At 42.6% G+C, this 24,362-nt stretch overlaps 1 protein-coding gene across 6 annotated transcripts in view; it reads right to left on the reverse strand.

The window, feature by feature from the left end:
• Positions 1 to 24,362, reverse strand: part of SEC31B (SEC31 homolog B, COPII component) — a 360,793-nt gene that overhangs the window by 184,005 nt on the left and 152,426 nt on the right. For all 6 annotated transcript variants that reach the window (XM_077454443.1, XM_077454445.1, XM_077454444.1 and 3 more), the window contains 4 exons: positions 15,844 to 15,918; positions 4,493 to 4,585; positions 1,359 to 1,458; positions 1,087 to 1,265 (listed from right to left, as the gene is read on the reverse strand). In XM_077454443.1, coding sequence (XP_077310569.1) covers positions 1,087 to 1,265; positions 1,359 to 1,458; positions 4,493 to 4,585; positions 15,844 to 15,918 — 447 coding nt within the window. The remainder of the gene's footprint in view (positions 1 to 1,086; positions 1,266 to 1,358; positions 1,459 to 4,492; positions 4,586 to 15,843; positions 15,919 to 24,362) is intronic.

The raw sequence follows: 24,362 nt of genomic DNA on the forward strand, positions 1-24,362 counted from the left end.
GATGCCATGTGGAGATTTTTCCATCTTTCCTTGGCTTTGTTATGCACATTAATACACATTTTTACCTGGGGTGCCCAAACTTTCGATCCCCACTGTACATGTCTGACCTCTGTGATTGCCAACAAGGGTTTTGCCACCAAGTACCAAGTACTAAGTCATGTTTTGCAAAGGGGTCAAATACTTATTTCACTCATTATTCACTCAAATGCAAATCAATTTATAACCTTTTTTAAATGCATTTTTCTGGATATTTTTGTTGTTATTCTGTCCCTCACTGTTAAAATAAACCTACTATAGACTGATTTCTTTGTCTGTAGGAAAACATGCAAAATCAGCAGGGGATCAAATACTTTTTTTCCTCACTGTACACTGTCTGCACCCCCTGATCTTTCTTTTTTATAGTGTTACATGGACAATAAATCTCACTCTGCTCTTTGTATGCATTTTTTTACTATTTGTGTGTGTATTATGCACATTTCTTGCACATAAGTATATACTTTTTTTTAGATTCTATGATATGGTTTTAGAATGACAATAGCGCTGTACGATATATAGAAAACTTTTGTTTTATGGTGGGTGGTTTGAGTATGGCAGCTGCTTTACAGTTGCTTGAAAGTATCTCCCCAAAAATTACATTTTTGTTGCAGGGGATGCCTGAAATCTGCCTTATATCTTAGTGCAGATTTCTGGGAAAATTGGTGAGCCAATCACACAACCATTAAATTATGTATCTGGGGAGTGGTCAGTACACACTATGTGTACAGAACAACCCCAGGTAGCCATATTGCAATGCATTCTCAGAAAAACACACAGCTGTAGATTGAAAAGGAAAGGTAATTTTTTAATAACATTCAATTACAATATTATTAGTGTTGCAATTATATGTGCTATATTATTTTTTCTTTATTTGCTATTTTTACCCACAAAAGTGGCGTTACCCTTTAAATATTCCGTTTCAAAACTATGAATCACGCATTTTTCTAATTGAATCTTGTGTAAAAGTTGTGTCAATCTTCAGTAAAAAGATTGATAAATAGATCCTGAAGGCCATTAGAAAACAATTATCATAAATTCTGAGTTACTTACTGAAGTGATCTTATTTTTTTGGCGGGTGAAATACCATTGCTGTGTCTCCCTCAGAAGGTTTTCCCCTCCGGCATTAGCCAATATGATAGCATCAGCATAACGACCATCCTTTAAGCACAAGTCCACGGCTGCCTCAAAGTTTCCCATCAACAGAGCCTGACTTATCAATCCATCGGTATCTAAAACAATAAATAAATCGCTAATAGCATCTAATACCTCTCAAAATATGTAGATTGAAAAAAAAAAAAAAAAAAGAACTAGCAGTTCCATACCAAAGGATACTGGTATTTCAAACTTGTCATGAGGAGGTAGATTAAAAAACTCCATAGATGAGGAGGATGAAGTAGTTTGCCCAGTGAAGCTGCTGGAAGCCTATGTAAATACCAAAAATAAGATATTACATGTAGAATACCAGACCATTTTAAGGACATTTATAATGTTACTACTGACATTTCAAAAAAATCTAGATCAATACAAATGGTACACCGACATTATAATATTACACATTTAAAGTTCCAACAAAAGAAAAAGTCTTTAGTCTCTATCTTAATTGTCCAAACAGATCATCTACTCAAAAGACAGCAATTTTTCAGCATGCAAAAGATAATTAGCAATCTGATAAATCTATATACAGCAACGTGTTTAGAAGATTCAATACTAGACTGGGGTTGATTTACTAAAAAAACTGGAGAGTGCAAAAGCTGGTGCAGCTCTGCATAGAAATCAACCAACTTCCAGGTTTTTTGGTCAAAGCCTAATTTTAAACAAGCTGAAGTTAGAAGCGGAGTGTCTCCAATGCACAGCTGCACCAGATTTTGCACTCTCCAGTTTTAGTAAATCTACCTGTTCTCACTAAGAAAAATGCTGCAAAGAGAGATCAGTGGATAAAACCATAATTACATTGCTATTCCTGGAGTTTAATGAAGTTAAACATCTATTAAGTGATTAAGTATATCTAAAGCCATATTTGTTGTTTTGTACAGCCATTTGCCAGATAAACTCGCAAATTAAAATTGAGCATTCAACCTGCTGAAATCCAATTAGTACCATTCAACAGCTAATGACATAATGACATAGTTTGTTGGGTTGAAAAAAAAAAGACAAGTCCATCCAGGTCAATAAAAAAAAAAAATACAATCTCATATACACAATCTTATACCCACAGTTGATCCAAATGAAGGCGAAAAACCCCAGCAAAGCATGATCCAATTTGCTATAGCAAGGAAAAAAAAAATCCTTCCTGATCCCCTGAGAGGCAATCAGATTTTCCCTTGATCAACTTTACCTATAAATGTTTTTTGCAGTTATATTATAAAATTATAATAGGAAAGAATCCAGGGCTTTTTTAAAGCAATCTACTGAGCTTGCCAGAACCACCTCTGGAGGGAGTCTTTCACGTTTTCACAGCTCTTACTGTAAAGAAATCTTTCCGTATTTGGGGATGAAATCTCTTTTCCTCTAGACATAAAGCATGCCCCCTTGTCCTCTGTGATGACCTTAAAGTGAATAACTCAACACCAAGTTCACTGTACATGTTGATCATATTTCCCCCCTTAATCTCCTCTTCTGAAGTGGGAAAAAATTCAGTTCCTATAATATTTCCTCATAGCCGAGCTCCTCCATGCCTCTTATCAGTTTGGTTGCCCTTCTCTTCACTTTATCAAGTTCCGATATCCTTTTTGAGAACTGGTGCCCAAAACTGAACTGCATATTCCAGATGAGGTCTTACCAATGATTTGTATAGGGGCAAAATGAACGCTGCTTGCTTTGGAAACCAACTTGTCATTGCATGCCATTATTGAGTTTATGATCTACCAAAACCCCCACCAGATCCTTCTCCATCATTGATTCCCCCAATTGTACTCCTCCTTGTATGTATGCACATCCTTAGCCCCCAAGCGCATAACTTTACATTTATCAACATTAAACCTCATTTGCCACATAGTTTCCCCAATTAGACAGTGCATGGAGGTCAGCTTATAAAATGGAGACATCCTGTAAGGACATTATCCCAGCACATAGCTTAGTGTCATCTGCAAAGACAGAAATGGTACTTTTAATCTCAGACCCTATATAATTTATAAAGATATTAAAAAGTAAGGGTCCCAACACTGAATCTTGGGGTATACCACTGATAACCTTAGACCATTCAGAGTAAGAGTCATTAACCACTACTCTCTGAATCCTATTTTTTGTTAGTTTTCTATTCATTTGCAAATTGATCTTTCCAAGCCTATAGACTTTACCCTACACATGAGCTGTGTGTGGGGAACTGTGTCAAACACTTTTGCAAAATCGAAGTATAACCACAGCCACAGCCTTCCTTCTGTCCAAGGTTTTACTGACCTCATAAAAAGAAATTGGGTTTGTTTGACAACTTCTGTCTTTCATGAATCCATCATTAACCACTTACCGACCAGCGCACGAAGATGTATGTCCTATTTTTGAAGAGGGATATCTCGGTAACAGCAGCAGCTGCTGCCACAACCGAGATCTCTATCTCTTCAGGCGCGGTCAGCTGTATGATAACGGTGGTCTCCACGGCGGATTCGCCGCGAGATCACCGCCATCGGCGGCGGGAGAGGTGCCACCCCCCCGCACCTTCCGCCGCTTACCAGAGCCATCGGTAGTGGCGGAGGCGATCGGGTCCTTTCACTAGCTGGGTATGGAGACGAGTGAGGCTAAGATGGCCCCCACTCGTCTCTATACCATAGGAGGGCGGAAGCGACGTCAAAACGTCACTTCTGCCCATACCTCTTAAAGGTATATTTTTTTTAAATGTCATTTTTTCTTTTTTTTTTGTTGCATTTTAGTCCAAATATGAGATCTGAGGACTTTTTGACCCCAGATCTCATATTTAAGAGGACCTGTCATGCTTTTTTCTATTACAAGGGATGTTTACATTTCTTGTAATAGGAATAAAAGTGATCCATTTTTTTTTTTATTAAAATTATTAATAAAAATGCTATAAAACTATCCCTATTTTGTAAATGCTATAACTTTTGCGCAAACCAATCAATCGTTTTTTTGCGATTTTTTTTACCAAAAATATGTAGAAGAATACACATCGGCCTAAACTGAGGGAAAATGTTTTTTTTATATATTTTTGGGGGATATTTATTATAACAAAAAGTAAAAAATAATGTGTTTTTTTTCAAAATTGTCACTCTATTTTTGTTTATAGCGCAAAAAATAAAAACCGCAGGGGTGATAAAATACCACCAAAAGAAAGCGCTATTTGTGGGGAAAAAAAAGGACGTCAATTTTGTTTGGGAGCCACGTCGCACGACCGCGCAATTGTCAGTTAAAGCGACGCAGTGCCGAATCGCAAAAAGTGGTCTGGTCTTTGACCAGCAAAATGGTCCGGTCTGTAAGTGGTTAAGTAGTTAAAGAGTACATTTCTTACCTGACTAGATACAGACTGGATGCTCTGAACCAGATCTTCACCATCTGAAGGGCTGTTTTTGTTTTGCCAACCATCACCCAAAGCAGAAGAGATCTGCAATGCAGAGACTGCATATTTGAACACAGTTTTGTGACACATGGTACACAAGAAACAAATTTAACTTTAATAACACAATACTTCTGCAAGGAGAATGCACATCAGCTCTTAACAGTACATTGGAAAAGCTAGCAAAACTAACAGTGGCATTACTGTACAAGCTGTATTATGGATACTATGGACGGCAAACAAGCTAAATCGATATTTATAATTTTCAAAGTCTGCATAATCAGAGACGGTTGTATACAACATTAATGATTACTACCCACTGAGATGACAGAAATAAGACAATCTACATTTGTTTTAGATAAAGGATAGTAACAGGAAAATAGGATTTTTATAACAGCTTACCTGTAAAATCCTTTTCTTTTGAGGTACATCAAGGGACACAGAGACTCAGTAATTACTGATGGGTTATAGGGTTACTAGGTGATTGGACACTGGCACACCCTAGACAGCACATTTAATCCCCCATATAACCCCTCCCCCTACTGGAGGTACCCCAGTTTTGTAGCAAAGTAATATAAGTGTATTAGAAGCGGGGAGGGACCTCTGTGTCCCGTGATGTATCTAAAAAAAAAAAAGGATTTTACAGGCAAACTGTCATAAAAATCCTATTTACTTTCTCGTACATCACGGGACACAGGCTCGGCAATTACTGATTGGATGTCCCAGAGCAATGCTATCTGAGGGGAGGGGAACCACACAACATAGGGTGTAATCAGACCTGAGGACCCTACCGCTGCCTGCAGCACACTACGCCCAAAGGCGAAGTCCTCATGCCTTCTCACATCCACCTGATAAAATTTGGTGAATGTATGGACTGATGACCAGGTTGCGGCCTTGCAGATTTGAGCCACGGAGGCCCGGTGATGCACCACCCACGAAGCACTAATAGCCCTAGTGGAGTGTGCCTTGATCTGAAAAGGTGGAATCTTTTGCTTCAAACCATAAGCTTGAACAATTACTTGCCGAATCCATTTAGCAATGGTAGATTTTGATGCTGCCTGTCCTGTCTTAGGACACTCTGGCAATACGAACAAAACATCCATTTTGCGAACCTGAGCAGTCGCTTCCAGATAGGCTTTGATTGCTCTCATTCCATCCAAAGAATGTAGTGACTTCTCTTCCATAGAGCAGGGATTTGGAAAAAAGGAAGGCAGAACAATATCTTGGTTTAGATGAAAACCTGAGACCACCTGCGGTAGAAAACTAGGATGAGGACGTAACATCACTCTATCCTTGTGCATTATCAGATACGGTTCTTTACAAGAGAGGGCCGCTAATTCTGATACTCTTCTGGCAGAAGAAATGGCCACCAGAAAAATTAATTTCCTTGTCAACAGAACTAAGGGAATCTGATGTATCGGTTCAAAAGGCTGCTTCTGTAAAGCTGACAGAACCAAATTCAAATCCCAGGGGTTCAGAGGCGCCATAACTGGAGGATTAAGGTGCATTACTCCTTGTATAAAGCTTCGGACCAAAGAATGCGAAGCAAGTGGACGTTGAAACAGAACCGATAAGGCCGAGACTTGGCCCTTGATGGTACTCAAGGCCAGTTTAATCTATAACCCATTTAGCAGAAATTCGAGGATTCTGCCTATGACATATTTTCTGGGGTGCCAACCCCTGGATTCACACCAGGAGACATATGCTTTCCAGACTCTGTGATAAATCATTCTGGAAGCTGTCTTTCTTGCATTAATCAAGGTAAATATCACAGAACCCGAAAGCCCACGATTCTTCAGAATGTGGGTTTCAATAGCCAAACCGTTAAATTTAGCGTTTGTAAGGTAGGATGGAATACCGGTCCCTGGGATAGCAGGTCTGGACGGGACGGTAGGGTCCAAGGAGAGCCTACCGCCATCTTCACTATTTCTGCTTACCAAGCTCTTCTGGGCCACGCTGGGGCCACCATAAGCACTGACTTATTTTCCTGCCTGACCTGCAAAGAAGTCTTGGCAGGAGCAGAATAGAATGGAATGCATAAATCAGAGAGAACTGATGCCATGGAGTTACCAATGCATCTATCCCGCATGCAAGAGTATTCCTCATTCTTGACACAAAGTTGTCGACCTTGTTGTTGAACCTGGACGCAGAGAGATCTATATCCGGAACCCCCCCCCCCCATCTCTGGCATATGGCCAAGAAGACGTGGGGGGGGGGGGGGGGAAGAGACCATTCCCTGGGACTAACTGCTGGCAGTTCAAGTAGTCCGCCTGCCAGTTCTCTACCCCCGGAATGAAGACTGCCCGTATGCATGGCACATGTCTTTCTGCCCAGATTAAGATCTGGTTTACTTCTCCCTGAGCTGCACGACTCTTGGTGCCCCCTTGGTGATTGATATAAGCCACTGCTGTGGCATTGTCGGACTGGATCCTGACAGGACAACCCTGCAACCTGAGAGTCCAGGCTTTTAGGGCTGGATACGCCACACGGATCTCCAGAATGTTGATGGATAAGGCCCTCTCGGTCTTGGACCATCTCCCTTGGACAGTCGACGGTTCCAGGATTGCCCCCCAACCCGAAAAAGACTGGCATCTGTTGTTACCACTGTCCAGGTAACTGGTAAAAAGGATTTTCCTTTCCGCAGATTTTCGGGTATCAACCACCAGCTGAGACTCAGACGCGTTGTAGGGGACAGATGCATCGGAAAATCTGACGCGTGAACCTTCTTGTTCCAGGCCAATAGGATACTGCTTTGAATGAAGCCACCATCTTCCCCAACAACCTCATACAAAGACTAATAGAAGGACCCTTCTTTGCCCTGACTAGCTGAATCAGTTCTCTTATAGCACTGATCTTTGCTTGGGGTAGGAATATCCTCTGCTGGGCTGCATCTATGACCAGACCCAAATACTCTAGTCTTCTTACTGGTTTTAAAGACGACTTCTCTAAGCTGAGGACCCAACCTAGGCGTTCCAGGTAATTGATTGTGGTGACCAAATTTTGGTCCAGGCGGGCTACTGACTGGTCTATCAAGAGCAAGTCGTCTAGGTATGCTATTATTGTTATACCTTGGGCCCTTAATCTGGCCAGAGGAGGGGCCAAGATCTTTGTAAACACCCGAGGTGCAGTAGCTAGCTCGAAAGGCAGAGCTACAAACTGAAAGTGGCGTTTTTCTACTTCGAAACGCAGGAATTTTGATGAGCAGGGAAAATAGGTACATGCAGGTATGCATCCTTGATGTCTATTGACGCCAGAAGTTTTCCTCCTTGTAGGATGGAGACTACCGATCGGATCGATTTCATGCAAAAGGACTGTATCTTTAGAAATCAATTTAGATCTTTGAGATCTAGAATGGGGCTGACATCTCCGTTTGGCTTTGGTACCATGAAAAGGTTTGAATAAAACTCAATTTCCTGCTCTTGCACGGGAACTACCATGATAACATTTTTGCGACAATAGTCACTCCAACGCTAGAAGGAGAGACTTCTTTTTCTCTGGGTACATTTGATATGAGAAAACGAGGAGAAGGGAATTCTCAGAATTCTAGTTTGTAACCTAGAGTTATTGTGGAGACCACCCATTTGTCCCGAAATTCCTCCTGCCAGAGCCCTGAGAACTTTAGTAGTCTTCCCCCCACTCGAGTGAGCGGGGGCGCCCCTTCATAAGGAGTCCTTAGCGTTTTGTCTTGAAGACCTTCTCCCCCAGGACTTCTTTTGTCCCTGGGGTTGAAAGGGAAATCCCGCCAGGAGTTTCTCACATGGTGACTCGGCTGACCAATTTTTCAGCCATAAAAGATTCTACGCATGTGTACCAATCCAAGCGTAAGGCGAGAGGTCTGAAGGATAGAATCTCTGATAGCATCAACAGCAAAACACAAAGCCGCTGGTAGGTTAGCTAACCCTCTGGCTTGCCCCAGTCCTGTCTCAGTCCCCTAATCCGTGGAGGGAGAATCCCCGAAGGAAAAAAAAACGAACACCTAAGACACTGGCGAAAAAAGTGAGGTACCTCCAGTAGGGGGAGGGGTTATATGGGTGATTGAACTTCCTGTCTAGGGTGTGCCAGTGTCCAATCACCTGTGATGTACGAGAAAGCAATATAAGAAGCTAACCAGTAAGTTCATATAAGCAAAATCTCAGTGACATAGGCTAGTTCAGGGGTTACAGTTAGTAAGGTTGAATAAAGACAGTTCAACCATCCAGTTCAACCTGTTGACAACCTTTTTCATACTAAGTGGTAATTTACAAATATTGGATAATCAACATGACCAGCAAATAATAGCATGACAAAGCTTTACAGCTTGTAGAGGATACAGCTTCTTTATCTTTCAATCCTTGCCTATGATCTTGTGTAAGCCAATGTCATGACTGATGCCTCAGGTTTCCTGCTTCCGGGTGGCTTTCTCTTGCAGCATCCTACAGTTGTGTCTTCCCACACTGTGTGCATCAATAGAAACACAAAGCTCTGTAGCCTAGGATTGCAAGGTGCTGCTCCACTCCTCTCTCCTCCTACCCCCTCCCTTCTCCAAGCTGACAGACTGACCCCCAGCCTGCACTGTTCATTGTTAAACGTTTCTTGTAAAGAGCAAATGTTCAGGGAAGAAGCACTGAGATAGCAGGAACCAGCAGCATTGGTAAAAGTCTCACCCCAGCAACTGTAAGTGCTTGGGTAAGAAATGTAACCAATAGTTTACTAGGGAATGTTTATTTTTTGTGCGCTCAATTTGTTAAGCTAAAAACACTGAGGGTTTATTATTCAATCATGATTTTACCAGGCCCGCACATACAACATATTCATATACCATTAACATGTACTGAACAATAAACAGTTTTATTGTGATCCTGGTCAGTCTTAAATGGCTTAGTCATTTTTGTTCTGGGCTGTAGGATGTTAATTTCAGCTGCACAAGAAAGGACTGACTGGATAGATTTCATACAGAACCTTTGAACCCAAAGAAATGTGTTGAGAACTCTTCTTATATACAGTATGGTACAAATGCCTCCCTTCACTTTGGCGTCGGTGAACAGGTTATAATAGATATGTTGGAACCTCTCTACCTGTGGAAACATGGTTATGGCCCCCCTAGGAGAGGAGCGGCTTCAGAGCCATGTGGAGGTCTGCTAATATTTGCAGTTTGACAATGTGAAGCAGGGCTGAAATTCTAGTTTGTAGCCTCAGGAGACAATGTTCCAGACTGAAGTGTCAGAAAATATCCTGGGACCAGATGGCCATTAAGGCCGAAAGCAATCCCCCCACAAGTGGGGGCACCTCCTCATTGTGAGAATTTGCTTCCTTGACTTGGTGAATTTGGAGGTCCAGGGCGTGAAGTCAAATCCGTTCCAGACTTAGTCTTAGAAGCCTAAAACAAAGAAAAGGTGTTCAAGTTTCAGGAGCGGAGGCTTTAGCCACTAGAGCTTTGCTTCCTTTTTACAGGAAAAAAAAGGTCTTTTTTTCCTGTAAAGGTCTCTAGAAAGGTCTCTTTCTTGAATTCCTAGATAAAGGTAGATTTGTCAAAAAGGCATTTCCTGGTGGAAGATATTTTCAAGAGAGGCTTCTCACACTGAAGCTACGCAAACCAACATTTTAGCCAAAAGGGTGCTCTGCATATGCACCAAAAGCGGCCCATTGGGTATCAATAGCTCACACAGTCAAAACAGGAGGAGATTCAGGAACACCTCTTACCTGATCTCCTCTGTCATTCTCTGGCCACAGAAGCTAGGAAAGCAAGCAATCAAGCACTCTCTGTGCTTAAATGCAGCGATGGAGAAAGGGGAGACAATGGGGTCTAATAAATTCCCGATTCTCCATACGGAAGACCTGTCTCCTGCCCATGCAATCACATTTTATGTTATCTGTTATTTATGTTATCTCCCTTGTGATAGCAATAACGTTTATATTTATATATATATATATATATATATATATATATATATATATATATATATATATATATATATATATATATACACACACACACATATGTGTGCGTGTGTGTGTATGTATACAATAAAAAAAAAACTGCGCTATACAAAAAAAAATGTAAAATAACGAATAATAAAATTGAATTACAAATAGTCCATATATTGTATCAGACCAATCAAGGCCAAAAGGGTGATCATAAGTAAATAGAAACAAAAAAAAAAAAAAAAATCAAAGTCTCGAAAACACCGCAGTACACATGCATGAACTTTCAAAAGTGTGCCCGATCACCCAGAAGTAGATTGTGCTTACCAAATAGTAAGCAGTAAAAGCGATCTGCTAAACCCAGCCTAGGGCCTCTACGCTTACAGATATCCACACCTCAGATAGGGACCACAAGTAGTTGAAAGCCACATGCACCAAACAAGGTCCGTACGCTCGGATAGGGACCACAATTAGTTGAAAGCCACGTCCACCAAACAAGGTCCGCACGCTGTCAGAAATGGCAGTCCTTGCTTGGATAGGGACCACAATTAGTTGAAAGCAACATCCACCAAACAAGGTCCGTACGCTATCAGAAATGGCAGTCCTTAGATGTAGGACTGCCATTTCTGACAGCGTACGGACCTTGTTTGGTGGACGTGGCTTTCAACTAATTGTGGTCCCTATCCAAGCAAGGACTGCCATTTCTGACAGCGTGCGGACCTTGTTTGGTGGACGTGGCTTTCAACTAATTGTGGTCCCCATCCGAGCGTACGGACCTTGTTTGGTGGATGCGGCTTTCAACTAATTGTGGTCCCTATCTGAGGTGTGGATATCTGTAAGCGTAGAGGCCCTGGGCTGGGTTTAGCCGTTCGCTTTTACTGCTTACTATTTGGTAAGCACAATCTACTTCTGGGTGATCGGGCACAGTTTTGAAGTTCATGCATGTGTACTGCGGTGCTTTAGAGACTTTATGATTTTTTTTTTTTTTTTTGTTTCTATTGACTTGTGATCACCCTTTTGGCCTTGATTGGTCTGATACAATATATGGACTATTTGTAATTCAATTTTATTATTCGTTATTTCACATTTTTTTGTATAGCGCAGTTTTTTTTTTTTTATTGTATTAGTATTTGCTGTGTTATCGCACTGCATTACTGCTGCTTTTCTCAGCTTTTCTTTTTTACCAGCGCAGTTACATTTTTGTGTTTATATTGTGTGTATGTATGTATGTATGTATGCCTGTGAACGTCACGGAATTACTGGGTAAACAATTCTAATTTCTCCTTTTGTTTATTGAACACACCCATTAAACATTCACAGTCCTGGAGGAAAAAGGAAGTGAATACATAGACTAATTACTTCAACATACTCAAATTAGAGTCAGTATTTTACACCCCTGGAGTCCAATTCATTAAATAAGTTTGGAGGTGTGGTCTAGAGCTACTTTGATAAAAAAAATACACTCAAACATTTTAAGATTGCCGTTCATAAGAGGCATTAAATGATTCAGTGTTTAGGCACCCATCAGTTGACAAGTAGACAAATGGTCTATAAATGGAAACATTTTAGTACTATGGCTACTCTTCCGAGAAGTGGGCCCCCAGCCAAGATGACTCAAGGCACAACACAGAATCCTCAATGAGTTAAAGAACAACCCACAAGTGGCTGCAAGACAACACTGCAACTGTCAAACATCCCTGTTTAGGAGTCTACCATACTGAAGTCTTTAACCGCTTAAGGACCGGCTCACGCCGATATACGTCGGCAGAATGGCATGGCTGGGCACAAGCACGTACAGGTACATTGCCCTTTAAGTGCCCAGCCGTGGGTCGCACTCATGACCTGGTCCTGAGCTCCGTGACCGTGGCCACGGGACCCGATCGCCGCCAGTGTCCCGCAATCGGGTCACAGAGCTGAAGAACGAGGAGAGGTAAGTGTAAACAAACCTCTATTCGTGCTTCCTAGTGAGGCTGTCACTGATCGTCTGTTCCCTGTTATAGACGATCAGTGACATCACACGCCAAGTCACGACTCCCCCTACAGTTAAAAAAAAAAAAAAAAAAAAAAACACACACACACTACCCCTACACTGCCCCCTAGTGGTTAAAGCGGTTCTTCACCCTAAAGGGGAAGTTCCGCTAGTATTATCCCTCCCCCCTTCCGATGCCACAATCGGCACCTTTCGGGGGGGGAGGGGGGTGCAGTTACCTGGATAATCCAGGTAACTGCACCCACTTCCGGCCAGACCGCCGCATGGCTCCGCCCACCGCCGCATGGCTCCGCCCCCCCCACATTGTGTTCTGGGAAACACACAGTTCCCAGAGACACAGCGGGGAACCAGCGCAGCGCGACTCGCGCATGCGCAGTAGGGAACCGGGCAGTGAAGCCCTCTTGCTTCACTTCCCGATTCCCTGACAGAGGATGGCGGCGGTGGCTGCAGCGAGACGAGCGATCGCTCGTCATCTGCCGCCGACATCGCTGGAACCTGGGACAGGTAAGTGTGATATTATTAAAAGTCAGCAGCTGCAATATTAGTAGCTGCTGGCTTTTAATATTTTTTTTTTTGTGCAGCTCCTCTTTAACCCCTTCACTGCCAGTGACATTTTTACAGTAACCAGTGCATTTTTAATCACAATGATCGCTGTATTAATGCCAATGGTCCCAAAAATGTGTAAAAATTGTCCCACGTGTCCGCCATAATGTCGCAGTCACAATAAAAATCGCTGATCGTGCCATTACTAGCAAAAAAATAAAAAAAATTATTAATAAAAATGCCATAAAACTATCCCCTATTTTGTAGACGCTATAACTTTTGCGCAAACGCTTATTGCGATTTTTTTTTTTACCAAAAATATGTAGAAGAATACGTATCGACCTAAACTGAAGAAAACTATATTTTTTTATATATTTTTGGGGGATATTATAGCAAAAAGTAAAAAAAATTTTTTCAAAATTTTCTCTCTATTTTTGTTTATAGCGCAAAAAATAAAACACCACAAAGGTGATCAAATACCACAAAAAGAAAGCTCTATTTGTGGAGAAAAAAGGATGCCAATTTTGTTTGGGAGCCACGTCGCATGACCACACAATTGTTAAAGCAACTAAGTGCCAAATCGCAAAAATGGGCATGGTCCTTTAGCTGCAAAATGGTCCGGGGCTTAAGTAGTTAAACAGGCAGGGTGTATATGACAGAACACCATGGAGGAAGCCACTGCTCTTCTAAAAACAAAACAAAAAACTATTGCTGTGCGGCTGAAGTTTGCCAAAGAGTATCTCGGCAAACTGCAATGCTACTGCGAAAATGTTTTGTGGACTGATGAAGCAAAAGTTGAATTGTGCTGGAAGAAAACTCAGCACTATGTATGGCGCAAAAAATAAGCACAGTTTACCATCAAAGCATCAGGATTTGAGCTTGCTAAACTGCCTCAGGGCCTGAACCACTTGTAATCATTGAAGGGAAAAGGGTGATTGGGGATCGTATCACCACAGAGTGGTGCTGTGGATACGAGAATTAAGTATACAGTGCCACGTCCCAATAAATTGGATTTTAAAGAATACGTTTGTAAACGATGGACTTTATAGGCCAACACAGGTATAAATTAAAAGTTAATCCATTACAAAAACATACAAGACAATTACATTAAAATTCATTGGTTATTCACAAATATGCCTTGAAGCAAACAGAAAAGGAATTCCCACGTTTACCAAAATATCCTACGGGAAAATGTCAGGGGAGGCTCTCCACCAGTTGAAGCTTAGTAGAAGGATGATGCAGCAGGACAATGACCCTAAGGGTCCTTTCACACGGGGCGGATCAGTTCTGATCCGCCCCGTGGATATCCGTTTGCTCAGCGGGGATCACTCCGCCGATCCCCGCTGAGCAGGGAGATGACAGCTCCGTCTCTGCACACTGCGCAGGGACGGACCTGTCACAGCGCCGCTCTCCCCTATGGGAGATCGGATGACGACGGACCGCAGTGCCCGTCGTCACCCGATCCGATCCGCAGACGGATGGAAAAATAGCTTTTTCCTCCGTTACACTTTTTCGGATCGGAGCGGGTCGGATGTCAGCGGACATGTCACAGCTGACATCCGACGCTCCATAGAGCTCTATGGAGCACCCGTTCAGGTCCGCCTGAAAAACTGACAGGCGGGCCTGAACGGGACATCAGTGTGAAAGAGGCCTAAGCATCAAAGTCCACAAAAGACTGGCTACAGAAAAAAAATGCTCCTTTTGGAGTTGCCCAGACAGAACTCAGACCTTAACCCTAAATGCTGTGGAATGACCTCAAGAGAGTCGTTCACACTAGACATCCTACAAATGTGTCTGAGCCGAAGCAGTTTTGTAAAGCGAAGATGGTCAAAATGAACATTATGCAGGTTGGAGCCAGAGCTACCAAAAGCGCTTGCTTGAAGTAATTGCTGCCAAAGCAGTTTTGACTATAAACAACTCCACAGGTTCATTTACTTTTTCCTCCAGGGCTGTGCATATTTAATGGGTGTGTTTAATAAAGAAACAAGAAATTAGAAACGTTTGTGTGTTACCAGCTTAAGCACACTGCATTTGTCTATTATTGTGACTTAGAGGAGGATCAGATCACATTTTATTTCAAATTACTGCAGAAAACCAGTTAATGCCAAGGGGTTCACATACTTTATGTATTCAAAAAAATGTATTCTAAGTCAATGTAGTGTTTTCCTTTCATGAATATGTGCATTTGACAGAGTTACACAAATATCATGTGACACAAAACATTGCAACTGCATACACACCTGCTTTGTGCAATGGTTTTTTCACACAGCAGCTTCGATCCTACTTTTCTGGGGTCACCTGTTGATGTTCCTGGCTCATCCCGCCTCACTGAGTGCCCCCACTCAAAGCCACTTCCTACGTGGGGCCTGGGGCACTTATACGTGATCGATCCCAAGCCAGGCTGTTTGTTTTTGTATTCAGACACACAACCCAGCTCGACCCCATCCCCCACTCACAGGTTTTGACTGACAGCGCTCTCAGCCAAGTCCGTGAGACAAGGCAGAGGGGAGAAGAGCTACTGCAGATGCGCACAGCTCTGGATTGAGATTGAGCTCAGGTGAGAATTTAGGGGGGGCAGAGTGAGCTACTATTACAAGATTTTTTTTACCTTAATTCAGAAAATGCATTAAGGTAAAAAAATCTTTTATCTTTACAATCACTTTAAAAAAAAAAACGAACCTGTTAGAAAAGTCGTTAAAGTGGTATTAAAGTCCAAATTTCAAAAACTGCTCACACAGGTAGTATAAGAAAAGAGACCCTAGTACATTTTAAACAACTGAACAAAGATGATCGAATGAAGGAAAGGGAGGTAGGGAAAGATTAAAGTAAACAGTTGGTTGCAATTTCGATCTAAAATTCCTATAAAACTCACCTTTTTATCCAGCTCTTCCTTGTTGAATCCTAGCAGCTTGAGGAATTTTTCTCTTGCATCTTGTTCAAAGTTAACCTGAAATGATAAAAAGCCTGAACGTGTCAAAAGAAGAGATCATAGAGGAAGCGCTACAAGACTAACAAAAAAAGAAAAAAAAAAAAAAAGGACTAGCCACCATGTTTTCAAGAACATGACATCTACAAAAAGGTACAATTGTAAACTCCCAATAGCGGACATCTGGTCAAAAATCGGATACAGCAGAAGTCCATGCAACATAGTCGTTGAAATGGATCCACGTAAAACCATGACTTTTCTCATGTACTTGCATTTTTCCTGCTTTAGAAATGCAGCAAACTAAAGAGCATCATGTCTGATGTGAAGAAAGATTATTGATTAACCTGTAAAAGCCTTTTCTTGCAGTACAGGACACAGGCATAGTCTTGGAAGACTGGGTTATATGCCGCTACCTTCAGGTGAATGGCAAGCAGAAATGTTAGGATCCCCATACCAAGCCTCCCACTCTCAGAAATCCTCCATGTTGTAGGATTCACAGAGAAGTGTCCTGTACTGTACTCTAAGAAAAACATTTTTACAAGTAAAAAATCCTGTTTTCTTAATCCTACAAAACAGGTATAGTCTTGGGCGACTGGGATGTACAAACAAATACACAACCAGGCATAGGCAGCAAGCAAACACCAACAGGTCCACATAACAGAGGGTAAAAGACCCCAACTCAGACAGCTGCCTGGAGCACTATTTGCAGGTAAAACTGGCATCAGCAGAGGCCTGAATATCTACCTGGTGAAACTCTGCAAAAGCATGGACAGAGGATCAGGTAGCGGCCTTGCAAATCTGTTAAAAAGATGGGAAAGGACCTATCCTACAAATAATAGACTTGAACCTGTCTAAACAAGAAACAGTAAATCCCCTGTGAAAAGGACAAGAGGCAATCTGATTGTCTCAAGGAAGACGTATATAAAAGATACGCGAGTACAGCACAGACCATGTCCAAACCTCTTTGTAGGATGTTTTGGAGGCAGACAAAAATAGGATTTTTATAACAGCTTACTGTAAAATCCTTTTCTTTTGAGGTACATCACGGGACTCAGTAATTACTGGTGGGTTATAGGGTATCACTAGGTGATTGGACGCTGGCACACCCTAGACAGGAAGTTCAATCCCCCATATAACCCCTCCACCTACTAGAGGTACCTCAATTTTGTAGCAAAGCAATATAAGTATTAGAAGAGGGCGGGGGGGGGGGCCTCTGTGTCCCGTGATGTACCTCAAAAGAAAAGGATTTTACAGGTAAGCTATTATAAAAATCCTATTTCCTTTTGAGGTACATCACGGGACACAGAGACTCGGTAATTACTGGTGGGATGTCCCAGAGCAATGCTATCTGAGGGGAGGGGAACCTCCTGTTTATATGTGATTTTATATGTGTGTGCACTCGTGTACATGTGCGGAAGCCTGTGTATATGAGCACACTTTCTTCGTTGATGGGTGCGGGCACTGATACACACAGCATATGTCCCGTGCATGCGTTTTGTACATTTTTCCTTTTGTGTATATATATATACGTATGTATATCCCCCCTTTTTTTTCATATATACATATATATATATATATACACACACACACACACACACACACACACATCACTCTGTCCTACTTACTATTCATCATATATATTCCACTACAAAAAATGTTTTTATTCCTCATATATATGTCTATATCTTTATTTTTATTTATTTTTTATTTTTTACTATTATCAATTAAACTTTTTTTTAATTATCAATCTTCAATTTCTGATTTTTTATTATTATTATTTTATATATTTTTTCTTATTTTATATATATTTTTTCTTGTGTTTTTTTGTTTTTTTTGTATTTTTGTGTTTCTAGCATTTTTGTATTTTGCTTTTTTAAATTCTTTATTTTTTCCCATTTTTTCATATATATTTTTTAAATTTTTTTCATTCCTTTTTTTCATTAATTTTTTCATTTATTTTCCACTTCTTGACACTTGTATCCGTATCTATTTTTATTTTTAAATTCCATCTTTATTTTTAAATTCCATTTTTAAACTCCACTCCCTACATAAAAAAAACTTTTTTAACCTATATCCACACTTAGATACACACATATCCTGTTTCACTGTATCCCCAACAATGTATCTCAGCCAGCTTGTAACATCTAGTTTACTAAGATAAATGCTAGGCTGTGGCCGCAATAACCCCGCCCCATAGCGGGGAGGTACCCTAATCATACTGGCCAATCAGCACCACCTTCTCCCTATTTGACCACTTCCAACATGGTGGCTGATGTGCCCGATGAAGGAGCATGCATGCTCTGAACGCGTGAGCAATAACATCATCACAGTGCGACCTTACACAACCCATCAGCTGACCTCCGTGACGCTGCGATATCGAGCCAGAGGCGCTGGGAACCACCGGCGCCACCGGACGAGAATCCACAGCCTAAGAGGATCGCTTCTCCCTGGGAGCCCTGTGATGTACCCTAGAACTTCTCTTCCTCGTAAACATGATGTGCCCGATTTACTCCAAAAGAGAGTGAGAGTGTATTACTTTGTGAATAAATACTTGTTGTCTACAATACTGCACTTAGGTTGGGGCTGTTTTTGTCTTCTCTGTTTGTATATCTTTTAAAGGTGCCTTCTACCTTTGAACATGCTGCCTCCCTGCTTGTGCTAAGAAACCTTTTTCCAGTGACTACAATTTACTATTGCCTATTAATAACTGCAGATTCTTGTGGATCTGTTTTCTAAAAAACGACATTGGAAGTCTAAATACTGCTATATACCATAGTCACAGTATATACCCCCTATCTCCCCACCCCCCCTCCCCCTCCCAATAGCCTTCCCCCACCCCTGATACATACAACCCAGCAGCACAACAAAAAAATCTGTCTCTCTGTACTCAGACCTGAGGACCCTGTACCGCTGCCTGCAGCACACTATGCCCAAAGGCGAAGTCCTCATGCCTTCTCACATCCACCTGATAAAATTTGGTGAATGTATGGACTGATAGCCAGGTTGCAGCCTTGCAGATTTGAGCCATGGAGGCCTGGTGATGCACCGCCCACGAAGCACTAATAGCCCTAGAGGAGTGTGCCTTGATCTGAAAAGGCGGAATCTTTTGCTTCAAACCATGAGCTTGAACAATTACTTGTCGAATCCATTTAGCAATGGTAGATTTTGATGCTGCCTGTCCTCTCTTAGGACACTCTGGCAATACGAACAAAACATCTGTTTTGCGAACCTGAGCTGTCGCTTCTAGATAGGCTTTGACTGTTCTCACTACATCCAAAGAATGTAGTGACTTCTCTTCCGTAGAACAGGGATTTGGAAAAAAGGAAGGCAGAACAATATCTTGGTTTAGATGAAAATCTGAGACCACCTTCGGTAGAAAACTAGGATGAGGGCGTAACACCACTCTATCCTTGTGCATTATCAGATACAGCTCTTTACAAGAGAGGTGGTGCTTCGAATGAAGCCACCATCTTCCCCAACAACCTCATACAAAGACTAATAGAAGGACCCTTCTTTGCCCTGACTACCTGAATCAGTTCTCTTAGAGCACTGATCTTTGCTTGGGGTAGGAATACCCTCTGCTGGGCTGCATCTATGACCAGACCCAAATACTCTAGTCTTCTTACTGGTTTTAAAGACAACTTCTCTAAGCTGAGGACCCAACCTAGGCGTTCCAGGTAGTTGATTGTGGTGACCAAATTTTGGTCCAGGCGGGCTACCGACTGGTCTATCAAGAGCAAGTCATCTAGGTATGCTATTATCGTTATACCTTGGGCCCTTAATCTGGCCAGAGGAGGGGCCAAGATCTTTGTAAACACCCGAGGTGCAGTAGCTAGCTCGAAAGGCAGAGCTACAAACTGAAAGTGGTGTTTTTCTACTTCGAAACGGAGGAACTTTTGATGAGCAGAGAAAATAGGTACATGTAGGTATGTATCATTGATGTCTATTGATGCCAGAAGTTCTCCTCCTTGTAGGATGGAGACTACCGATCGGATCGATTCCTTGCGAAAGGACTGTATCTCTAGAAATTGGTTTAGATCTTTGAGATCTAGAATGGGTCTGACATCTCTGTTTGGCTTTGGTACAGTGAAAAGGTTTGAATAAAACCCCATTCCATGCTCTTGCATGGGAACTACCATGATAACATTTTGCGACAATAGTCGCTCCAATGCTAGGAGAGACTTTTTTCTCTGGGTGTCTGGGTACATTTGATCTGAGGAAACGAGGAGAAGGGAATTCTCGGAATTCTAGTTTGTAACCTAGAGTTATTGTTGAGACCACCCATTTGTCCCGAAATTCCTCCTGCCAGAGCCCTGAGAACTTTAGTAGTCTTCCCCCCACTCGAGTGAGCGGGGGCGCCCCTTCATAAGGAGGTCTTAGCGTTTTGTCTTGAAGACCTTCTCCCCCAGGACTTCTTTTGTCCCTGGGGTTGACTCTGAGTTTTAACCTTAGAGCTTGACGGAGGAAGCTGTCGTGACTGCCTGGAGGCTGATGCCCCTGGCACTGGAAAAAGCGCCCGTTTAAAGGAGGGTCGTTTACTCCTTTTCTTGACTGGTAAAAGGGTGCTTTTCCCGCTAGAGATCCTTTGGATACAATTGTCCAAATCCTCTCCAAACAGTTTTGCACCACGAAAGGGAAATTCCACAAAAGGAGTTTCTTACGTGGTGATTTGGCTGACCACTTTTTCAGTCACAAGATTCTACGCATGTGTACCAATCCAAGCGTAAGGCGAGAGGTCTGAAGGATAGAATCTCCGATAGCATCAACAGCAAAACACAAAGCCGCTGGAAGGTTAGCTAACCCCCGGGCTTGCTGTTCAGGTAAGACTTTAAGCACCTATTTAATATGGTCTCTCAAATATTGAGACTCAAATTGCTGCCACTGCAGCTTGTGCTACTGAACCTGCCAAGGAGAAACATTTTTTTAATAGGAATTCCATTTTATTATCAGTTGGATCCCTAAGCATCTGAGCGTTGTCAACAGGACAAGTCAGGCTTTAAGCACCTATTTAATATGGTCTCTCAAATATTGAGACTCAAATTGCTGCCACTGCAGCTTGTGCTACTGAACCTGCCAAGGAGAAACATTTTTTTAATAGGAATTCCATTTTATTATCAGTTGGATCCCTAAGCATCTGAGCGTTGTCAACAGGACAAGTCAGGCTTTTTTTTTTTTTTACGGAGGAAATGGCGGCGTCAACTGCCGGTATACCCCGCCATCTTAGTAAATTTTTCCTCCATAGGATAATGTGTAGATAACTTTAGGAAGAAAAAAATGTTTATGTGGGTGATCCCACTCAGAATAGATAAGCTATTCCAGCAAACCATGAACGGGAAAAGCATGTGCAGTTTGAAGAGATTTCAGTGAACCCAGAGAAGAAGTGGGTTCTTTAACTGACTCAGGTATGGGTAACTTAAACGTGGAACGGACCAATCCAGCAAAAATTTGCACCAACATTTTCTCATCCTGAGAAGCTGAAGAGGACCCTTCTCCACTAGATTCCTCAGAAGTGGAATCATCAGTTTCCTCCCGATCCTCTGAGGGGGATTCCTCTCCTTTATCCCAGAGTTCCTCACGCTGAGGGTCCTGGGTGACAGAGGGGGGCCTAGTGCATTTTCTTCCACTGAGTGAAGATGCGATTAAGGCCACTAATCTTTCCTCTAAACCGTTTATGGTTGAGGAAAAAACCTCCTGAGTAATGTACACAGGGGCTGAAGTGCCAGAACCAGCTGCAGCCCCTGACCCCGATGGCTCTCTCTGGCTAGCCTCCCCGGGTCCTGCAGGGGGGAAGGTGCTGCAGAGGGGGGGGGGTCCTCAGAGCCTGAAGTGGACCCCTTAGAGCCCCTATTCTTCAGGGTACTTGTACCTCTTTTACCCATAGTGCAAAGCAAAAAAAGGTAGAAGTGTCGGCTGCTACTTAAGTCTCAGTCTGGTGCCCAAGTATATGCTGCCTGGGAATGCCTGCGTCTCCCACACTCACATGCGCCTGTCAGCTGTGTCCCTCCATAGGCTGTGTGCATCTGAAAAAGAGTGCACTTTAAAGCCTGTGTAGTCTAGTGCTCCGCCCCCCGCTAGTTTTTAAAAACAAGTGTTTCCCACGTGAGCAGGGGCTCTAACCCTGCTGCCAAGCATGGAGGGGAGGGGAGGGAAGGGCCGGTGGATGTGAAGCCGATGTAATGGCGGCAAACGGTGGTGGAAGGGGCGGACAGTGGGGTATATTACCGCTCTCTGCCCAGGCCTGTCTCAGCCCCCTAATCCGTGGAGGGAGAGTCCCAGAAGGAAAAAAAAAAAACCCTTACCTTTATCCTTCCTGGAGCATGGCTGGAGGAGCATAGAGCGTGGACACCAAGTAGACAGATCAGGCATGAAAAGGTATGTGCTCTTGGCAGTCCCCGGTGGTGACTATAGGCATAGCATACATTTACTTAAAAGGAGAAAACCTACTAGGATTAGAAAAATTCTTGAGGAGTCTCCCTTACCTTATCCAGCTGCAGGGTCTGAATAACAGACCCAATCTTCACCTCTCATGGTGGGCTCCGTTAGGAAAAAACCTTCAGAGACTGGGGCCCCCTTGAATAGGGGGATCCGCAGTTCTTGGCCCATAAAGCAGCCTGCCAGGAATATGGCTGAAAAAACATATACTGGATCCCAGGGTCCAGCTCTCTAAAAAGAGAAGCGTTACAGGTAAAACCTCGTTTCTTAGGACACGAGGCCTGGGTACCATCCAATTTTGTCTGGAAAAGACACTTTGAATGGATCCGGTTGCATAGCTGGCTCCAGTAAGGATATTCCAGCGGAGCTCAGCACAGCACATATTTACTTGTGACCAACACCTAAGACACTGGCGAAAAAACTGAGGTACCTCCAGTAGGGGGGAGGCGTTATATGGGGGATTGAACTTCCTGTCGAGGGTGTGCCAGTGCCCAATCACCTAGTGATACCCTATAACCCACCAGTAGTCACTGTGTCCCGTGATGTACGAGAAAGAAAAGGCAGTAGGACAATGTACTGGTTGAGGAGGAAAGAAGTGATCACCTTAGCCAAAAGAAGGTCTTCATTATAACACAACCTTATCCTTGTTTAAAACAAAGGGTGGCTCCATACATGATAAGGCTGCTAGATCTGACAACCGCCTAGTGGGGGTGACAAGGAAAACCATCTTGTGTGTAAGGTCAGCCATGGGAATGTCCCCGATAGGCTCAAAGGGAGACCTCTGGACAGTAAAAAGAACCAAACTCGGATCCTTTGGTGTCCCTGCAGAGTGTCTTGGAGAAGCTATATGCACAAAGGCCTTCTCTAGAGAGTGAAAGGGCAGCAGTCATTGAAGAATATGTCCAAATACCGTGCTTTTGTCCATGCTCTGCCATGGCATTGTGAGACTGAACCTTGGTCTGAAGCTGAAAGAATATGCAAATGGTCTTAAAGAGTTTGTTACCCCAACATTTCGTATTCCTGATATGTGCCTGCTGTACCATGTACTTGTAGGAAAAGTATCCTGTTCTCTTTTAATAAATAATTTTATGTGAAATCCACACATGCAGAAGAATACACTGTGTTCAGTTCTCTAGTTGTGCTGGGAACTCAGCCTGCTCTCCTCCAACGATGAGATCTTTCCTGACATGTGCGAACCCCCCACACACCGCCCAGCTATTCACTTGTAGGCTCAGCTTTCCCCAGCTCTTATGGAGCTGAGAACAGAGGCAACAGAGGGAATGTGATCACATATATAAAAAAAAAAAAATCGGATTTTTACAAAAAAACAGGAGGCCAGAGGACTCGTATTGCAGTCTGCAGAATAAGCTATGCCCAAAGGCAATATCCTCATGACCTTTAATATCGATTTGATACAATCTGATTAAACGTATGAACCGAAGACCAAGTCGTGGCCTTACAGATCTGAGCCAGAGAGACCCGATCATGCACCACCCAAGAGGCACTAATCTCCCTGGATGAGTGTGCTCTTGGGTGGTTACACTTTTGCTGGATAACAACCACCAATTTAGGCTCCGACTATGTTGAGAGCCAAGCATATTGGAAACAAACAAGGCCTGAATTTTTATTCCAGACCAACAGGATGGTGTCTTGAAGCAGTCTTTGAGTAACACTGCGCATAAGGGACAGCCTTGAAGGAGGCCACCATTTCCCCTAAAAATCTCCTACACAGCCGAATGAAGGAACTTTCCTTTGTTTTGGTAAGTTGAACTAGTCCTACAATGGAACTGATTCTTGTCTGGGGGTAAGAATACTGTCTTCTGTATGGTATCTATAACCAGCCCCCAAGTACCGTAATCTCCTTGATGGTTTTAAGGAGAATCTTCCTAGGTTGAGAATCCAACCAAGACATTTCAGATATTTACGGCTGAGATCAGACTCTGGTTTTAGACCTGAGATTGAATGATCTACTTTTAATAGCGCTTCTAAAAGGCTAGGACCGCTATGCCTTGAGCCCTTAACCTGGCTAAAGG

This window comes from Lithobates pipiens, unplaced genomic scaffold (genome assembly GCF_037356315.1).
Source record: "Lithobates pipiens isolate NorthernLeopardFrog02 unplaced genomic scaffold, aLitPip1_a1.2 Scaffold_25, whole genome shotgun sequence".
Lineage (NCBI taxonomy): Eukaryota > Metazoa > Chordata > Amphibia > Anura > Ranidae > Lithobates > Lithobates pipiens.